The sequence below is a fragment of the Corylus avellana genome, chromosome 5, assembly GCF_965113065.1.
Source record: "Corylus avellana chromosome 5, dhCorAvel1.hap1.2, whole genome shotgun sequence".
Taxonomy (NCBI): Eukaryota; Viridiplantae; Streptophyta; class Magnoliopsida; order Fagales; family Betulaceae; genus Corylus; species Corylus avellana.
In genome coordinates, this window is record NC_142494.1 from 22,175,021 (window position 1) to 22,196,026 (window position 21,006).

General features: G+C 37.0%; 2 protein-coding genes across 2 annotated transcripts; one reads left to right on the forward strand and one right to left on the reverse strand.

Annotated features, from left to right (window-relative positions):
* The first annotated feature begins 1,015 nt into the window (after positions 1–1,015).
* LOC132180770 (uncharacterized) lies at positions 1,016–13,112 on the forward strand. Its single transcript, XM_059593711.2, has 10 exons — positions 1,016–1,308; positions 7,989–8,163; positions 8,263–8,421; positions 9,247–9,340; positions 9,821–9,891; positions 11,250–11,301; positions 11,726–11,774; positions 11,865–12,002; positions 12,567–12,686; positions 12,774–13,112. The coding sequence occupies exons 1-10, from the start codon at positions 1,109–1,111 to the stop codon at positions 12,910–12,912; spliced, it is 1,197 nt and encodes a 398-aa protein (XP_059449694.2). The 5' UTR covers positions 1,016–1,108; the 3' UTR covers positions 12,913–13,112.
* Positions 13,113–13,574: 462 nt separating this feature from the next.
* On the reverse strand, positions 13,575–20,730 carry LOC132181344 (Thioredoxin family protein). Its single transcript, XM_059594525.2, has 10 exons — positions 20,334–20,730; positions 19,394–19,432; positions 18,800–18,926; positions 18,378–18,439; positions 16,973–17,040; positions 16,594–16,643; positions 15,151–15,220; positions 14,844–14,967; positions 14,210–14,326; positions 13,575–13,812 (listed from the first exon to the last, which is right to left on the reverse strand). The coding sequence occupies exons 1-10, from the start codon at positions 20,655–20,657 to the stop codon at positions 13,714–13,716; spliced, it is 1,080 nt and encodes a 359-aa protein (XP_059450508.2). The 5' UTR covers positions 20,658–20,730; the 3' UTR covers positions 13,575–13,713.
* Positions 20,731–21,006: the final 276 nt, after the last annotated feature.

The following is a 21,006-nucleotide window of genomic DNA, read 5'->3' on the forward strand; positions in this document are numbered from 1 at the left end:
GACCATCCAATACTGGTATCAGAGCCCAGATTTACCAACAAATCTCAGCCCAACAGTCCACAGGAGAAACGGGTTGTCACTGCTACGACCCAAGGGCTGATGTGTGAGAGAAAAATTGTTGGGATTATTTCACATCGATTGTGGAAGGAGCTGGTGGTCACTTTATAAGTGTGAGGAAAAACATTTTGAGGTTAAGATTGGTCTAAGACCACCCAATATTTCTTTCAAGAAATTCCTCCCCTTTTCTCAACAAGAATATTTAGACAACTTATGTAATGAAGTAAACTAATTGAGAATCTTTTGAATTTTGATGGTAGGTGGAGTTCCCAAAAGACACCTATGACCTAGTCAGTAGTCAATATCTTTTTGTTTTTTTTTTAATCTCTAATTATTTGCTATATAAATTGTTAGTAATGGATATAGGTGACAATTTGTGTTTGCATATCAAGTTCGGGTCGTGTCAAGATATGAATATAAGACTATATAGGTTAACGCTAATTCGACACATTAAATTAAACGGGTCAAACTCCTCAACTGTAACTCTTTAATTTTATTTAGGGTTTAGTATCAAAAATTGACATCCTTAATAATGGGCAACAAATGACTCACTTATATGTACAAATAAATTTTTGCCTGTTTTAACTTGGGTGTTATAAAAAAAAACTACAGCACATGCAACTAAGACAATTTATTTTGGATTGCCCAACCACTTACTTGGATAGGTAAATTTCATATAAATTACGGACTTCAATCTAGAAAAACCTACCTTTCTGTTAAAATTTTATTATTAATTTAATTGGTGAAATCATACGCTTGTTTGCTAAGTAGTAAGTCGATTTTATTGCAAATGGTACCAATTTTTGTTATATATATATATATAATTTTAATTATATTCAACGCGGGGGAGGGGAAAAGGATTGTTTCATAAAAACAATATTGGGCTGGGCTGGGTTCGTCCCACCCAATAGGGGCCAAAATAGCATAAAGATTTTAGCAAAATCCAAGGTTTCTTGCAGCGAGGCAGACATATAGTTTACCAGAGACTTTCTTGTCTCCGTCAAGGACAAGAACAAGAACAAGAAGAAGAACGAAGCAAGAGAGACAGAGCATGAAGTTCGCAGTAAAGGCATGGAACAACGGAAGGGCACGTTCAGGGGTGCTGCAGCTGGGCCGCTGCCCGAGCCCAATAGAGACACCTTCCCTTCTCCTTTCTACACGTAAAGGGCTGCCCTTTTTTATCCCCCCTGACTTCCTTCCCTCTCTTCCTTCTCCTGATTCCCATCTACTCCAAGTCTGCCCCTTTCACTTGTAAGTATTTTCCACTCCACCCCCTGCACTTTTCCTCCTTTTTTTTTTTTTTTTTTTTTTAATATTATAGTTAGTGCATTAAAGTTGTTTGTGAATTGGGTTGCTTGAGCATAGTTGAAAAGTGTTTTTGTATTTTGAAATGTTTGCTAATGGTTTTGGGAAAAAATGTGTACTTGGTTTTGGATGAATGAGTGCCAGATAATCTAAAACTGAACTTCAAGTAGTTTTATTATTCAAAAAAGTTGCTTACAATATATGTCTGATAACAATGGAGAAATGGAAATGAAAATAAACATGGAATAGTGCTTATTGGATTGGCATAGTTGAGGGAACCAATTTTGTCCCTCGAGAGTCGAGACTGTAGTCTGATGCAGCAGGGTGGTGGAAGTCGGTCTCCAGGATTCGGCAACTGCTAGAGAAAGCTGGTAAGGGTGCATTCTCCATATCAGGTTGGTTGGTGGACCTATCTATCTAAGCAACCCTGTTAGAATGGAAGAACTAAGGATAATTTTTTGGACAGAGCAAAACTAATGGAGAAGTAGAGAGATTCTGAATTGTGTATTGGATTCCTTAGACAAAGTGATACCGGACAGAAAAAAGGATGGAAAACAAGTACACAGATTTACACTCAAATGATAGATAGAAGTTCACCACCCAAAAGATAACACCCAAGGGATATAGAATATCACCACCCAAAGGCTTATAATAAGGGATACAGAACTAGAAAACTCACCTCTCTAAGGCTCACACCAAAGAGATACAGAGATACAAGGAGAACTCTCCTCTCAAAAGCCAAAGGCTGGTTTTTAAATTAACACAATAGTCTGCTTCCTACACTTGCACAGACAAGTATTATATAAGCTTAGAACAGCCCTCTAAGCATAGGATAAGTCTCTAAAGAAATAAAACAAGTAATAATGGCATAGAACAATCTTTAATTCGTGGGCAGCAGACAAGGGGACAAAACAGCCTACTTAATGCGTATTCCGAGAAGGCTGACCACTCCACTTGAAACAGTCATAACTTTTGACTCCCAACTCCAAATGATCTGAAACGTTTTTAGTTGGAAAGATAAGATTCTAAACTTGAAGTTAGACCCAGGCATGTGTTCGAAATGATGAAGTACTGGACGGCTATGATGTTTTTGAAGTCACTAGAACCCTCTAGATTGCATCAGGATTTCTTCAATTTGGGCCTTGACATTCTGTTGGGCTTGTGGACTTATTTGGGCTGAAGTTTGGGAGATTGTTAGTGGACTCTTGCTGGACACACCCGTGTCATTCTCCCCGGGTTGATGAGGACTTGCCCTCAAGTCCGTGGTCTCTTCGATTTCTTCATATGGTGCTAAGTCACATACATTGAAAGTGGCAGATACACCATACTCTCCAGGGAGCTCAATCTTGTAAGCATTTTCTCCAATGCGTTGGAGGACTTTGAAAGGGCCATCTGCTCGTGGTAGGAGCTTAGATCGTCGTTTCGCTGGAAAACGTTCTTTTCGAAGATGAATCCATACCAAATCTCCTTCCTTGAAAACCATTGGCTTTCTATGCTTATTGGCCTGTGTTCGATACTTCTCATTTTGCTTCTCAATATGACCTCGAATCTGCTCATGCAACTTCTTGATTCCCTTGGCTCGTTCATCAGCACTGCCACTAAATTGAATGGTTGTAGGAATTGGTGCCAAATCAAGAGGGCTAATGGGGTTTAGGCCATAGACAGATTCAAATGGACTACAACCAGTGGTTTGACTAGTAGACCTATTATAGGCAAATTCAGCTTGGGCAAGGAGGAGATCCCATTGACGGATGTTCTTTCCCACAAAACTCCTCAAGAGGTTTCCCAAACTCCGATTAACAACTTCAGTTTGACCATCTGTCTGAGGATGGTATGCAGAGCTGAATTGGAGGATAGTTCCAAGCTTTCGCCAAAGTGTACGCCAAAAATGACCAACAAACTTGGAATCACGGTCGGAAGTGATCGTTTTGGGAATGCCATGGAGCTTGACTATTTCCCTGAAATACAAATCAGCAACATGAGATGCATCAAGAGTTTTGTTGCAAGGAACAAAATGGGCCATCTTTGAGAATCGGTCAACCACCACCATAATGGAATCTTTGTTCCTTTGGGTTCTAGGTAAACCCACAACAAAGTCAAGACTAATATCCTCCCATGGAGCATTTGGAACAGGCAATGGGATATATAGTCCGGTGTTCTGTTTGCGACTCTTTGCAAGGTGGCAAATTCGACATTGCTTCACGTGCCGCACAACATCACGGACCATCTTGGGCCAAATGAAATTCTCCTGCACAAGAGCTAAAGTCTTGTCTCTGCCAAAATGACCAGCAAGACCTCCTCCATGGGCTTCTTTGATAATGGCTTCTCTTAATGAACATTGGGGAATGCATAAATGGTTGTTTTTGAAAAGAAAACCATCTTGCAGCAAGAAATGGTTGTTAGGACCATTAGAACATTCCTTCCAAGCACAGCCAAAATCAGGATCATCTTTGTAAAGTTGTTTGACAACTTCAAAACCCACAACCTGCACTTGCATGGTATTAAGTAAAGAGTGTCTTCGACTTAAAGCATCAGCTACTTGATTGAGTTTACCTGCCTTGTGCTTGATTGAGAACGAAAAAGCTTGCAAAAACTCACTCCATTTCGCATGTCGTGTGTTGAGCTTCTGCTGGCTGTTCAAGTACTTCAAAGCTTCATGGTCAGAATGAAGTATAAATTCTTTGGAGAGTAGATAATGACTCCAATGCTCCAAGGCACGAACAAGAGCATAGAATTCTTTGTCATAGGTGGAATACTTCTTTCGGGAGTCATTGAGCTTTTCACTGAAAAAGGCAATTGGCTTGCCTTCTTGGCTGAGAACACCACCAATCCCCAGATTAGAAGCATCGCAATCGACTTCAAACACTTTGGAGAAATCTGGAAGCACAAGGATTGGTGCCTCTGTTACTTTCTGCTTGAGAAGTTCAAAGCTCTTTTGGGCTTCTTCCGTCCACTTAAATGTTCCTCCCTTAAGGCATTCTGTGATGGGAGCAATAATGGTGCTGAAGCCTTTGATGAAACGCCGGTAGAATGATGAAAGTCCATGAAAGCTTCTGATGTCATGAAGGGACTTGGGAATAGGCCAGCTAGTGATAGCCTCAATTTTGCTGGGATCCATCATGATTCCTTCCTTAGAAACAACATAGCCTAAGAATACTAGGCTATTTGTGAAGAAACGACACTTCTTCAAGTTCACATACAACTTCTGCTCTCGTAGAGTTTGAAAGACTTGTTGAAGGTGCTCCAAATGCTGCTCTGAAGATTTGCTGTAAACTAAGATATCATCAAAGTAAACAACAACAAATTTTCCCATAAATGGTTTAAAAACATGATTCATGAGACGCATAAATGTACTGGGAGCATTAGAGAGTCCGAATGGCATGACCATCCATTCATAAAGACCATCTCTAGTTTTAAAAGCTGTCTTCCATTCATCACCATCTCTCATGCGAATTTGGTGGTATCCGCTACGAAGATCCAAGTTGGAGAAGATTGTGGCTCCATGAAGCTGATCAAGGAGATCATCTAGCCGCGGAATGGGAAAGCGATACCTGATGGTGATCTTGTTCACAGCCCTACTGTCGATGCACATACGCCAAGAACCATCCTTCTTTGGTACTAGAAGTGCTGGAACAGCACAAGGACTCATGCTTTCTCTCACAAGGCCTTTGGTGATCAATTCATCAACTTGTCTCTGCAACTCTTCATGCTCTCTTGGATTCATTCGATAGGCTGCCTTGTTAGGTAGAACAGAACCTGGAACGAGGTCAATGCGGTGCTGTATGTCTCTCATGGGTGGAAGACCCGGTGGGAGCTCTTCCGGAATAACATCAGGAAATTTCTCAAGAACTGGTTGTAAGATAAGAGGAATTTCAATTGGGTCTTTCTTTTCAACTACCACTAGAGCATACCCTTCCCCACATTCTGTTAAAACTCTCTCAACTTCACATATAGAAAGTAGGTTATTACCCTCCCCTTTAGAAGGTTTAGGTGTAGTCAACATTCTTAACGGAGCTAAGGTAATTTTGGCCCCATCTTTTTCAAAAGCATAAGTGTTTTTGAAACCATCATGAAAAGTTCTTCTATCAAACTGCCATGGTCTACCAAGCAATATATGACATGCATCCATAGGAACAACATCGCACAAAACTTCATCTTTGTAATTCTTCCCAATAGAGAATTGAACTAAGCATTTCTTTGTTACCTGGATATCATTGCCCTTTTTAAGCCATTGAAGCTTGTAAGGATGGGAATGAGGTTCTGTTTTCAGGTTGAGCTTCTCCACCATGGTTGTAGACACCACATTCTCACAACTTCCCCCATCAATGATGACATTGCACACCTTGCCACTAGAGGTGCACTTGGTGTGGAAAATGTTGTTCCGAAGCCAATCTTCTTCTGCGTAGGTGGATTTCAAGATCCTGCGAATTACAAGAGACTCTCCTTGATCTGCATATGTCAAGTCTTCCTCAGACTCTTCATCAACTGGTTCATCCCCATCATCTTCCAAGTCTTCCTCAACAAGTGAGATTATCTTGCGATTTGGACAATCAGAAGCAATATGTCCAAAGCCATGACATTTAAAGCATTTTCTACTTGAGTTAGAATTATTGGAGCGATTTGAACCTGCATGAGCATCACTCTTGGCTGGTTGTTTGGCTTCACTCTTGGCTGGTTTGGCAGCTGCATTCTTGGGATATGGAGTGGTCTTGGCAGTAGAACTACTCCCCCGGTTGGTGATTCCTCCTTGATTGAAAGGTCGATAGGTACTCCTGCGCCCTTCCTTCAATTGTCTCTCCACCTTGAGTGCTAGCTTACAAACATCATTGTAAGTCCAATAAGGCTGTAACTGAACAACATTACTGATTTCGGAACGTAAACCTCCAAGGTAACGGGCTACCATTTGCTCCTCCGGTTCTACAATATCACAGCGCATCATAGAATGATCAAATTCCGCTGTGTACTCCTCCACAGAAAGTTCGTTCTGCCGAAAGTTGTGGAACTTAAGAAAAGCATCTTGTCGATAATGATCTGGCAAATACTTCTTCTTGAGAGCCTTCTTCATCTTAGCCCACGTCACAATGCGGCTTTTCCTTTCACGTTCCCGTTGTTTCTTAAGGTGCTCCCACCAAATAGAAGCATGCTTTCTCAACTTGATGGCAACAAGCTTCACCTTGTGGTGTTCTGGAACATCTTTGTAATCAAAGATTCGCTCAATGGTATTAAGCCAATCAATGAATTCATCAGGCTGCATTCTTCCTTCAAATTCTGGAATATCCACCTTGACATCGTAACGACGTTGGACACCATGAAGTCTTATGTTTCGAGGATGAGGTGGAGTGCTGTCACTTGAGGTGTGACTACGAGCTTGGTGAAAAGGATTAACACCCTCTCCATCGTCGCTGGAAACTTCATTCTCCGAGTCATGATGAGAGGCATCATGTTCAGAGGCTTCAAAATGTTGTAAACGTTCTTGGAGCTGCTGGACTTGTCTTCTCAAGTTGTCCATTTCGATATCTCGCGGGTCTCTTTCTGGAGCTGCTAGGGGTTGGTTAGCCTGAGCACGACGACCACGAGCAGCCATGGAAATCAAGACTTGAGCAACCTGGCTTTGATACCAATTTGATACCGGACAGAAAAAAGGATGGAAAACAAGTACACAGATTTACACTCAAATGATAGATAGAAGTTCACCACCCAAAAGATAACACCCAAGGGATATAGAATATCACCACCCAAAGGCTTATAATAAGGGATACAGAACTAGAAAACTCACCTCTCTAAGGCTCACACCAAAGAGATACAGAGATACAAGGAGAACTCTCCTCTCAAAAGCCAAAGGCTGGTTTTTAAATTAACACAATAGTCTGCTTCCTACACTTGCACAGACAAGTATTATATAAGCTTAGAACAGCCCTCTAAGCATAGGATAAGTCTCTAAAGAAATAAAACAAGTAATAATGGCATAGAACAATCTTTAATTCGTGGGCAGCAGACAAGGGGACAAAACAGCCTACTTAATGCGTATTCCGAGAAGGCTGACCACTCCACTTGAAACAGTCATAACTTTTGACTCCCAACTCCAAATGATCTGAAACGTTTTTAGTTGGAAAGATAAGATTCTAAACTTGAAGTTAGACCCAGGCATGTGTTCGAAATGATGAAGTACTGGACGGCTATGATGTTTTTGAAGTCACTAGAACCCTCTAGATTGCATCAGGATTTCTTCAATTTGGGCCTTGACATTCTGTTGGGCTTGTGGACTTATTTGGGCTGAAGTTTGGGAGATTGTTAGTGGACTCTTGCTGGACACACCCGTGTCACAAAGCCATGTAAAGAAGACATTGAGGAGTGGTTACAAGGAGTGTGAAGAGTTACTAATGCTCCAATGGCTAGTGCCTTAAATATTCATTAATGCTCCAAAGAGAGGTTGGAAGACAGTAAAAGTGCTGTAGAAACCACTAGTGCCTAATAGATTTAGGACTGTGTAAAGCGTAATATTTCAAGAAACTTTGAAGCATACAAATTACCAATGGAAACACTTCCAGGAGAGAATAAATTTAGTTTGCTTGTGTATAATTTAATTATGCATTGAGCAAGCTACGTGACATTATTTAATTCTGCAGTTTGGAAGGCCTTTCACCTAAAACGATATCAAATATTGGAGGACTTCATCAAATGCTTGGTCTGCATGACTATGTACTTGCAGCTGTAGGAAGGGACTCTATTCAATGCCTTCCAGAGTGTAACAGCACAAACAAAATTGGAGCATCATTTGAGACTCCTTGCGGTCGTCTTTTGGTAATTGGCCCATATAGCTTCTTGATCAGAGTAACTTTTACTCAGTAATTTTCTAATAATCAATTTGTAAATATTTCTAAATTTATTGTGTGCTTTCAGATTAAACCTGTAGAATACATGGAATTGATTTCTTCATTGAGGCCGAATCTATGGGCCACTTTGGCTGATGAAGTGCCTACTTGGGTATCTGAAAAGAGAAACAAGACCTCGGTGGATCGAACTATAAGATGGCTTGATGAATGCATTGCATTAAGCCCAGTAAGAACTATACGTGTGTGTGTGTGTTTCCCCTGTCTTTCTGGTCTTAATTTCTATCATAATCTGAAACCAATATCTGGATATTGTGAGTTAATGTGTTAAGATGTGTGTGTGTGTTTCCCCCCGTCTTTCTGGTCTTAATTTCTATCATAATCTGAAGCCAATATTTGCACATTGTGAGCTACTGTGTTAGGATGTTTCTGACTTTACTTGTAAGTCATAATGCATTGTTGGAGATTTTAAATGAAACTTGACTAAGCAATGTTATGCTATTTGCTAGTTAATCAATTTAAAAATCTTTAGGAGCTATGATGTGTGTGTGCTTTCCCCCCTCTTTCTAGTCTTAATTTCTATCAGAATCTGAAACCAATAGTTGGACATTGTGAGTTACTGTGTTAGGATGTTTCTGACTTTTATTGTTAGTCATAATTCATTGTTTGATATTTTACATGAAACTTGATGTTGCAATTTTATGCTATTTGCTAGTTCAGCAATTTTAAAATCTTTAGGAGCTATGACATGTGGGACATCTCCCTATTAATGTGTTGTTGCATACTCATGGAGATGAAACCCATTTGCCTCTCTGTTTTGATACCTTCATTTATGATGAAGAAATGTGAATAAAAAGTGGGATCAACAAAAGGTTTTCATGAATTTCAAGGTGATTGCTCTCATATGTTGTGGGTTTTCTTTTTGATCATTCAATTTTGTCAGTGGCAACTAGTAAATTGTGAGCTCATTAGTGACATGCTTTAGATCTATTCGACATACTCCTTGTTGTGTAGTTTGGTTGTTAATGGGCATGAATTAATCTATAAAATATAGGCAGGTGGAGCTGTTTTTGGAGCCATTGTTGGAGGGTCTAGTATAGAAGAACGCCAGCGATGTGCACAAGAGGTAGCCGGTCGAAATGTATCAGGTTTCTCCATCTTTTCAATTAACTTAAGTTATTTGTGAAGAAGATTCGGTCATTGCTTGGAGAAGTTACAGTTGATGATGCCAACATAATCTCTCCAGCTCCTCACTTATATCTTTCCATGTTGTTAGTGTTTACTGTATAGACCACCAACATGGTCATCTAAGCATTAGTCTTATATTTCCTTGTGATTTTTTGTTGTATTTAATGAATGTTGTTGTTTCTAAACAGAAAAAAAAAAAAAAAAAAAAAACCACATACCTTTGTGCAAGAAGTAGGAAATAAAACCCATCCTCCTTTCAATTATCCATTGCTAGAATCATTTGAATTTTTTTTTGTCTATGCATAGTTTTAGTGGTATTAAGTGATTATTTTAGGATATTGGCCTGTTTTAATCGATTATTATAGGAGATTGGCTTCACTTTGGAATTATTTTTGGTTATCTATTTTTCTTTGAACTTGACCACAAGATATCTTTTGCAGGTTATTGGATTGGAGGTTTTGGGCTTGGAGAGAGCATGGATGAGCGCCCTGCTCTCCTTAATGCTGTTACTGTATGACACTCAATTCTCTAAGTACTGAAAGCTCAAGAAATCCTTTTATGGTTTTGTCTATAACTTTATCACTTGTTCCAAAAACAGCAAGATAAATGATTATTATATGATTATGTTTGTCCACCAAGTTGAGTTCAGCAGCGCGATACATTGACATTCCGCTGATACATGAACAACTATCATCATGACTTACCACAAATTGACGATTTTAGAAATTGAGTATCCTGAGACTCCACATTGATAATTGGTTTATTTTCCTTGGATAAAATTTTGAAATAAAATTGGCTGAGTAAACAAATGCTTGAATGAGAACAAATTTTTAATATAAATCTTTTCTTTACAAATTGTAATGGTATGCTAAATGAGCGTCGCCCTAAATTATATTAGATAAGTTAATAAATGGGTGTTGCCCTAGGGTTTAATCATTAGTCTATAAAAAGTGTCTTTTGTATGCCAATGGAGGCAGACTTTGATAGAATAAAATTATGAGAATATGACTCTCTCTCTCTCTCTCTCTCCCTTAGCTTCTTCTCTCTCCTTTATCTCCTTCTCCTTGCTTTGCCCTACTTTTGCTGTGTGATTTTTGAGATCATTGTTTGTCCTACATCATATGATCTTTAGTATCTTCTTTATTTTCAGTATTTTCAAATTTTCTTCTTCTCTCTCCTTTACCTCCTTCTCCTTGCTTTGCCCTACTTTTGCTGTGTGATTTTTGAGATCATTGTTTGTCCTACATCATATGATCTTTAGTATCTTCTTTATTTTCAGTATTTTCAAATTTTATTTTATATCAATTCAATTTAATTATGATACCTACCCACCTCTGTCAAAGCTTACACTTCACTTCATAGGATGAAAAAAGCTTCATCTTAGTTACTTGTCTCCAAAACAATGAAATTTAGTATACAGTTTTCTGTTGAACATCACAGCAGTACAGGTTCCATGTTTGAAGATCAAATGAACCCATAGTCATAAAATCTGCCAACAATACACATTGATCTTAATATTTTACATATTTTCTAAGTTATGATATTCATTATGGTTGTGACCAGTTATGTCTGCACCATGTTTAGTGTAATGGTATCTATGGCGTCATTTAAGGCTTTTATAATTTGTAAAACTCAAGCCATATACCGTTAAACAATGACTCTGATGGTTAACGTCAATCTCCATTTGTCTCGGCCAATTTACTGAAGGGAGCAGTATAGAATAGGGTTGCTGAAAGTCATACAAAGAAATTTTACTGTGTTAATAGTAGCCGCATCTAAATGAATCCTCTACTGAAAGGGCTTTTTTATATTTAAACTGATTGTTTCCTTAAATATTTCTGAAATCTAATTCTGCTGCCAAATGCGCAGGATACTTTAGCAGAGGAAAAGCCGCGCCTGATATGTGGGCTTGGACTTCCAGGTATCAAGTTTACCGTTATTACTATTATTTTATATATATATATATATATTTCATTGCCTAGGAGACAGTTTAAACTTTTATCACTTTTATTTTCCTTTTATTGGTATCTATCACACATGAAAATTTGTGGAGGTTGAATGCAAAATGTTGCATGCAGCCTATTAAAAATGTGAATTTCAGATTAGCATTTGCGCTAATTGAGGATCCAATGCTTGATCTAATCTCAAATGTTGACTTAGGTCGTCTGGGCATGTATAGTTGTTTCTGACTTGCAAGTTGCTATACTTTCTTATCTGCACTTATTTATCATTAGGACAGTTTCATATTAGAAACATGTTTCCAGTACTGAAATGTATTGTTGTTTAAACATTTCATTGTGGATTCATAATCTGTCAGCAAATAAAATCTGTTTTTAATCTCACAGAGGAGGTCTTGCAGGGTGTTGCTGCAGGCATTGATCTTTTTGACTCAGTGTATGTAACTTATTTCACCATTTATTGTCTTCCGAGGTTCTCTCATGTTAATTTCACCAATATATGAATAATTTATGTTACGCTTTGCAGGTATATCTATCATCTTACCCTTGGAGGCTTTGCACTTACCTTTCCTCTGGATGGATTTGATGTAAATGAATCCGACTTCCAGCAGAGTGATTTCGGAAGTGACCAGACAAAGATTAATTTAAGGGCAACAGTTTACAGGTAATTGATAAGGATCTTTTTCTACTTACAGCATTACCACTTGATATAGTAGAATTTGTTGATCTTTGGTAGCAGGAGTCGGAATTTTGATCATCATACGAGCCTAATTTCCATCTTATATATGGAGGTTAAAACATTTTATCCATTCTGTTCCTTATGTTTTATCTAAATTACTTTGAAAATTCAATTAAATTTGATTGTTACATATATACTTGTTTCTTTCTCATGTCTGATTAAAATGGCCTTTCTTGGAGTACTATTAAGTCCTTTTTTCCATCAACTCTGATTATAGTTTTTCATTTTAATTCGTTGATACTCTATTCTACTTCCGGCTTACAGAAATTTGTTCAATGCCCATGTTGAGATTTCTTTATGTCAATGGTTCTCAAGTATGGAAGGGTATTTACTTGGACATTAAGCATAGGACATGGACAACTACTTTTTCTCAAGTTTCATGTACTTTTTGTGTTTCTTTCCAATGTTTCCATAGTAATTTGGAGATTTAAGAAATTTAGAATAACAATTTTGTCTGTCGTCGTTATTGGATTTTTTTTTCTTGAACAGGAAAGATCCATCACCAATCATCAAAAGCTGTAGCTGCTATACATGCCAAAACCACACAAAAGCATACATTAATCACCTGCTCAATGTTCATGAAATGCTGGCTCAGATTCTGCTAGAAATGTAAGAGAACTAATTGGTGGCGATGACGATGTCAAAAGTATTACTATTTTTGGAGCAATAATCATAATCCTGTTCTTCATGTTGCAGACATAATACTCACCATTATCTTGGCTTCTTCCGTGCAATAAGAGCAGCAGTTAAATCAGGAAACTTTGAGCAGTTTTGGCAACAGTTCATTGAGGGTAGGCGTGACCAGCTCGCTGTGGCTGCTGCTGCCCAAGCATGAGTTGCAATTTTTGAAGTCTTTATGAGAGTGTACTAGTACTAGTTCAACTACGTTATTTAGGGCCTGTTTGGTTGAGAACGTTGAAGATCTTGAGAATTATATTGATTCTTGAGATTTTAAAAACCCACGAGAATTGATATGATTTCATTCGGATAACAAGTTAAATCTAAACCTTCACTTCAAAAAGAAATTTTAAAACATCTTGTACTATTATCATCTATCTTTGGATTTTTAATGCAAAATATTTCTTATCCCATGTAAGGCTTATATCATCATAATCCTAACATATCCAAAAAGCATTGTAATGTGAACTCATTAACCCTATGAAAAAAATTTATTGATTTCTGTTTTGACAGTTTGACCTATTGAGATTATAAAAATTACAACTCCTCCAATTTAACTCCAAAATGACATGAAATTTATCTTAAAATCTTCTTCATTCAAAGAAACACAACATATCAAAAAGTTGTTAGCCCAAATTGTTTAAAATAGGGAATTGAAGACATAAAATGACACAAAAACCAATTTTTCCTAGTTTGTTAACAATCTATATGGACATCTGCAACTGGGGTTTAGAGATTATTTATCATCACCATCTTGGGAGTTTTTCTTTTACAGCTTATTCAGAATTGAATTTAAATCAGTATTCCTCAAGAAGAATAGATAAATTTTCTTTTCCTTTTTTATTTTTATTTTTGGGGGAAGAATTAATACATTACCCTGAAAAAAAGAATACAGGGACGGGCATACCCCAAACAAACAAAGAAAGCTATACACAGAATTTAGCAACAGAAGTTGGAACTACACAGTGGCTGCTGAATATGTTTGGAACAAATAAGACAAGATCTTCTTGTAGTCACCAAATCGAGCACCAGTGTTAGGATCAATAAAGTAAGGAACCTGTAAGATAAAATTTCCAGAGTCATGCTTAAAGTTCTCAATAGCTGAAAATAAGCATGCAGGTAAACAAAATATCTTCAACATACCGTGAACCTTGTATGTGTGTCTTCTCCCAATTATGATGAGCTTATGCAAGGCCCAGGCCATAAGAAAGACGACACACACAAACAGATTCAATAGCTGTCAGAGTGTTTTGCTGCCTAATTGAGGTAAAAGTACATTGCAAGTATCACTACCTCATATGATGGCAGCAGAGATACTGCAGAAACTCAAGCCCCAATAGAAGGCACAATGACTAGTATGTTCAGACAATACTGGGGAAACTAAATTCATCTCAACTAAAGCACACTAGTTAATAGAAACTACAGATTGCCTAAATGTTGTATGGAAGACTAACCTCTTTGGATCCAGATACATCAAGAAGTATCTGTGCCCGCCGAGAACCTTCTCCAACATTATGGAGGATGTAAGGAAGCTCCAACTCACACAGTGCCTCACGCACAATTCGTGCATACTGGAAAGAAAGAAAATGTGAGGAAAATGGAAGTGAAATACATTACATATAACACAAAATGCTTTGAACTACTAGAAGATACTTGAAGAAAGTATAACAAGCATGGCAGGTCTAGAAATTGATTTTATGTACTTAAAATGATCCTAATATTCAAACTTATTTATACATCTGATTTAATAATCTAGCATACTGTCTGAGTTTTATTTTTCTTTTCAGGTTTCTTTAGTTGACAACTCAAGGATGTTGCTACCCAAACATGCCTCAGTTTGGCCAGTTGAAGCCCATAAATCAAAATTTAAGCAGGTATCGAGAGCCTGCACTTTATTTTCCACTTGGGACTCCAGCATACTTATTCAAAAAGGATGGGGAAAAATAAAGAAACAAAAACACTCATTTTTCCAACTTTCTATGGAGTCAGCCCTGTCTGTAATGTGGCATAGAAGTGAAATCAGAAACCATTTAAAATATAAAACACAATAATCTAGACCAAAAAGGGAGTGGAAAACCATTATCTTACCGGATTGTTTTCATATGAGAAAAGTTCCAACTTTTTGGGTGGTGGGTCTTGTCTGGCCTTTTCCCACAATGTCATTCCTCTACCTGCTCTGAGAATTGTTGGCATCCATCCTGTGAAAAATGTGCTGCATGACAGGAATTATAAAGTTTAGGTTATATACATTAAACAAATCTAAACTTGATGATCATGAAATAAAAAGAAGACATTGTATCTAACAGCAATTGATAACTTCATCTCAAATCTCCAAGCTGTTATCATACAGAATATGAAATTCTTGACCATATTGGAATTTTCTGATATCCAATACCTTTCCAAAAGTCCTGTCGACAGGCTTCTCCCTTTACCATATTGCTGAAAAAGGTAATTCACAATGTCACCTATCAGCAAAAGTTACAATGTATGTTAAAGAACAATTGAACATGATGAAACTAGGCCCAGAAAGCAATTACACAATATGAATTAAATTATGAGCTAAAATTTACAAGTTATAGATGTATAGTTTTAGTTCTCAAATTTGTGTAAGAGACTACTGAAAGAAGTGCAAAACAATCCCTTCAAATGTGCATCACATAATCAATAAATTCAATTTAAATCTAAAATCCTGAGGATGACTTTCATCAATCAGTCCTGTCTGCTGAGTGTAACAATATTTCACTTTCTTTTCAAAACAAAATTACAAAATGACATGGCCAGCATCATCTTAAGTACCATGACAGTTCAGGAAATGTTACCAAGGGATCCAATTTATCCAGAAAATCATATCTTCATCGTTTCAGGGAGTTTTCGAGCTTAACTCTCTTTATCCTATATGTGTATACATTGCCCAACCAGATCAGGTGCTCAAGTTGTCTAGGCCATCTAACAGCCTCTTTTATGTCCCTAGGAAAATTATATTCTCCCTTATGTTAAGAAGTTATAGTAACTGGCAGTCTAATAGCCGGACCCTTTGAGCCCTTCATGGATTGGAAAAACCATTGGGTCTTCTGGCTTAAAAGTGCCTCACTAAAGTTTTTGGGTCAATTCAGGGAGCCGTGGATCCATCTTGCTTATATTTTTGCTGCCACAGCTACTCAACCCAGTTGACCCCTCTCTCTAATCTCATGAAAATTCTAAAAACTAAGAAAGGTACTATCTAACTAGTCAGCAGTTGATAAATTGTTTGTTACAAGGCTATTGGATTGGATAATTCCCCCTTTTTTGCTTGCCCTACTTTTGATTGAAAAAGTGTAAAAAAAAAAGAAAGAAAAAAAAGGGCAAGTACTCATGAAGTTCTCAAATGTGGTCAACATTTTATTTATTCCAATTTTAATGTGAAACTATAACACAGTTTCCTACATCCTACAGGATAATCTACTGTGATTTTCCTTAGGTTTTTTCTAAGTACACTAAATATATCAAGAGACGTTAAGATGTTTATACATCTAGTAAGTCCTGTGCTGAAATTCATAATAAGTTACAAAGAAGCATGCTACTATACAGATATCTACTGGCACTGTAAAAATCTTGCAGCTCATGGCTACATTGTAGTAAAGGACTAGATATCGATTGGGACTGATTGGATTGATGGATAACACAAATAATTTTAAAGAGATTATAAAAATCACCTTTACAATTATTATCAAATCCAGTAAATGAGAATACATAGTTGAGACATCCATATTAACAAATTTGCTCCCAAGAAAATCAGATCTATCTAAAGAAAATTACAAGTAACCACATCCATGCTTGTGAAATTAAGCTTCATGCTTACCGCTTTCATACAATGAAATACCAGTATTCACATCAATGAGGAAAGGAAACCTGCATGGAAATTCCATAACTGTTCAAGTTTGTGAAAGGTAAAGAAGAAGCAAAATATGGATTACACGTTATCTCTCAAAGAATGCATGTCCCAAATACATTAAGGATATCAAAACCATCGGAAGTTCATACTTGACCATAGTAGAAATGATGTGTCATAATTATTGGCATATCTGGTCATTTATGTTCCCATTAACATCTATGGTGACCTGATATGCATGACAACTGATCATATTGATATTGGAGTTCTAGTCTAACTCAAAGAAATTCCACAAGTCAAACAAAACAACAGCTTGATATAATAAAACCTGGCAGAAAGAATTACATACTGCTCTTTGCCACCAGATGTTCTAACCATCTCTCTATGTCTAACAGAGCCTTTTGGACAGGGATAGACCTATGCATACATGCATTGAGTTCAGTTAGGAAACTAAATGACAAAGGAGCACCATAAGGAAAATACTTTCCAAATAATACAAACAAAGCTGAAAAACAATGGACATCAAATAGTTTATTCATAAATCTGCAAGACATATCTTTTTTGAAAAAAATCACAATCAGCTATAGGAGCTTGTTTTACCAAATTATCAACATCCATTTGAATGAGTTTGAACAAGGAATTAGAATAGCTATGTAGGAAAATTATTGGCTTGGTCATGCTACATCTGAATTCCATTTATGACATGATGGATCTATAACCTGATGGGAACAATGTAATATTAGCTAAATCCAGATAATTGGATCAGATTTGGTCACCTGAAGAGTTATGAATGTCAACCCATTTTTCCAAAAACTTACTTTATATCAAGGTTTAAGTACTTATCTGACAAGCAAACAAATGAGAAATGAAGTGTAATGAGACTTTTACTATATCTAACTTTTAGAAGCTAAAGTTACCATGATTCGGATCGGGCAACCTTATCCAAGAATCGCTCAGTATTGACTTATTGTACCACTATTATTGAGCATGTTGTTATGAATGCAGTTAGCTAGAGGATCTCAAACTGTACAGAAGTAGCAATGCATAGGCTATGGAACATGCGACTCAAACAGATAAGCTTTTTATAGCATGGCAGACTGATGCAACTTTGATAGAGAAAACACTAAAGATAATTTCTTGACAGCATGAGATCATCAAAGATGAGGAGAAAAGGAAGAACAAATTAACGAAGAAGTTGCTGGCCTGATCTTCCCATTATTTCCAAAGACATAAGTTTATTAAGCCATAACATGTGAAGGTACTTACTAATGCACTTTTGGTTATGAAGCAGTTCAGATTTGAACATGATAGGAATTTGAAATTGAAAACTCCAAGCAAAATTAATTGAAAAGCATTGAATGATAGGAATTTAGCGACTTATGCAAAGTTAGGGTATTGAAAAAAAATTCATGAAATAACAATATAACAGAGCTACTCCAACCTTTTCCCATGCAAAATCTGAAAACCTTTCCTTTTTTTTTTCGTTTTACTTTATAATAGATGCAAGCTGGATTAGAATTAAGTCCATAAGTCTCAGCTTAAGCATGGGCTCAAACCATCTGTTATTACCCTTTTTTAATGAATCTTACGATGAAGGGATATGCCTAGAGTGGAAAAATAGAATGGTGTAGAATCCATGAGATAGCAAAGAAAATGTGTGTTCTTAATCTAACAATAGGACAGCAACCAGTAAATCATGAGAGATTGAGATAATTAAGGAGTTGGTGATTGTATCTAAAGAACTCATTTCTCACCTCTACAGAAAGATCTAGCTCAGTCATGGCCTCTCGAACCCTCCGGCAAAAGGGGCATGCCTCTGTTGACAAATTATATTTGAAAGATTAAACTTACAGAAAAAGTAGCAGTCCCTCAAAACAACTTAAAATGTTGAATAAACATTTACAACAATCTGCAGCACATGGTATGCAAACTTAGTTGAAGAATCCTTATCCTAAAAACTATCATGATTCTCTTAACCAATAGATGACTTGCTTCTTCATTAGCCCATATTCAATCATATGGAAAATTCAAACAGTGTAAATCATGTTCCAAAAATAGTTTGGATGCTCATAACTTAAAAGCCACATGAAACAAAATGTACTTTTTCTGCTTGCAATAAGCATCGATTATGACTTTATCGATGAATAGCTGATTGTATAACCAGGGAGAATCTTGCCAAATTCAAAGAGTTGCAAATTCATAGGAGGATCTAAAGTGGGGATCTCTTGGCTGTGCGAACTCTCGGATAGTGCATTTGATCCCCATGGAAGTCTTGCCAAGGTGGACATTAAAGATGTTGCGACCTACATTCAGAAACAAATGCAGAGGTGTCTGAGTTAGCGAGAACGTAAAACTGTTCAGAAATTGAGACCTACCTAGTCATATTACTACACAAATGTATGCAGGATACGTGCACAAGACATGCATATGCAGGGACACAAGAAAAGAGATGCAAAGTGAAATACGTGGCATTCTTATTGAACTGTAAAGATTAGGGTTTTAAGTATTCTCTTCTACTCATCAGGAGCAGTTACACAAACTAAGTTTTGCCTCACAAAGCATTTAGTATTTTTTATAAATTATATTATCCACTGTATCTTTTCATTCATTTCATTTTCCACATCTGTTCTATGAGAATATGAAAGAAGAAGCATCAACTAAGAACTAAAAATAGTGAAAAGGCAAAAAGGGGAATAATAGAGAGAAAAATCCATAGAACACAATATTGAATCTGAATTTTGAAAATAAGACAACTCTTAAAAGAGATTACCTCCAAACTATAATTCCGTTCTCGAGAAGGATCTCCTCCCTGCAAGAAAGAAGACAAATATAATGGTAAATTAAAATGAAAAACCAGAAAACAAAACTGAAGTTTGGATCCCATAGAACAAGTAGTTAATGGGGTACTACGACAAAAGATTGTACAGTCAAAGATACAATATATAAAATCATGCATGCATCAAAGTTTTAACGGGAAGTAGGATTAATTAGGGATTTGATACAACAAGTTAAGCTAAATACATGGTTCTTGATACTCTCGCTAGGCTTGCAACCTTTAGCATCTTACATAACCCACCAGGCAATTCAAGCTGCATAGGCTCCTTACATCTCAGTTTATACAGGACAGGTGCATTCAGTGGTTGTACCTTTCTATGTTAACATGCCTAGTTGTACTGATCTTAAAAAAATTCATCCACCTGATCTACTTGATGCGAATCTACAATAACATAACATTTGATAAGCACCACTTCATCTTATTTGTTCTTTTATGGGAACTTTATTTCTTCAGCTTAGTCATACAATGAGATAAAGCTGACACTGTGAGTCTGTGATCGATATTCTATAATATCTGTAAATTTAAGTGCTCATGCATCATGTAAAATTAACAAATGCTGAAGTTTCTCTACATATAACTTCCCAATTTGGAGGACAAAATTGATTGCAAACCCAGACTCCAAAAATTCTGAGGGGGTGCCAATTAATACATTTCATTGCACATTTTCGACGTTTCCAATACTCAAATCCATTTTACGATAAATACTAGTTCCAGCTACAAATTTTCTTGGACCAATGAAGACTTAAAGACTTCCATCTCTGTGAACAACATGTTACGACAGTAATACTTCCTTCTATGTCAACTAACACGAAAAATACTACAGAGAAACTCAAATAAGGTGCATAAAGGTTTCAAATTTTAGCCGTGTACTTACAGAGAAGAGCTTGAGCAGGGGACAAAGAATGGACAAAAAACTGGTCGATGAGTTGCCACCACTACTGGAAGCTGTAACATTTCCCAGGGAAGATTGGGTGGATGGCTCGCTGGTATTGGGTTCTGCATCAGTAGATTTTGCATGAAATTTGTTTCTCTGAGAAACCCAAATCCCATTTCCCAACAATCTCTTAGAAAATGGGGCGAAGTTGAGAGTAGAAACCGGAGCTGAAGTGGTTGGGAATGGAAAGTTGTTAACCTTCGCAGGAAAATCCTGAAGTGGGGAAGTTGAGAAATAGGAGGAGGTCAGAGAAAACAGCGACATTCTCTTAGGATTTGGGTGGCTAGTAGCGCTTCGTCTGCTTCACTATGCCAAAATTGTTTAACAAAGTTGTATACTAGGTCCGGCCTGTTTGGCAAACTTTTACAAAAGTCCTTTTGCCGTCAAACGCTCAATCGCTTTTTAAGTATCAGTTACCAGATTTTCGGATGTCATTCAACCGACAAACTTTTCAAAACAAACAATAATTTATTTATTTATTTATTTTCTTAAAACTCAAAACACTCTTAGAAAATAAAACACAAAATATTCTTTAAAAATAACTTATTATTATATATTTTTTAAATTGTAACTTATTCATACACAAAATTTTAAGTGTAAGGCTAATTGCGCG

Coding starts and splice junctions, on each gene's coding strand:
- LOC132180770 (XM_059593711.2), top strand. CDS start 1,109: ATGAAGTTCGCAGTAAAGGCATGGAACAACGGAAGGGCACGTTCAGGG. Junction 9,892..11,249: donor CTCTCCTTAATGCTGTTACT/GTATGACACTCA, acceptor CCAAATGCGCAG/GATACTTTAGCAGAGGAAAA. Junction 11,302..11,725: donor ATGTGGGCTTGGACTTCCAG/GTATCAAGTTTA, acceptor TTAATCTCACAG/AGGAGGTCTTGCAGGGTGTT.
- LOC132181344 (XM_059594525.2), bottom strand. CDS start 20,657: ATGTCGCTGTTTTCTCTGACCTCCTCCTATTTCTCAACTTCCCCACTT. Junction 19,433..20,333: donor CCCTGCTCAAGCTCTTCTCT/GTAAGTACACGG, acceptor TCTTTCTTGCAG/GGAGGAGATCCTTCTCGAGA. Junction 18,927..19,393: donor AACGGAATTATAGTTTGGAG/GTAATCTCTTTT, acceptor TTCTGAATGTAG/GTCGCAACATCTTTAATGTC.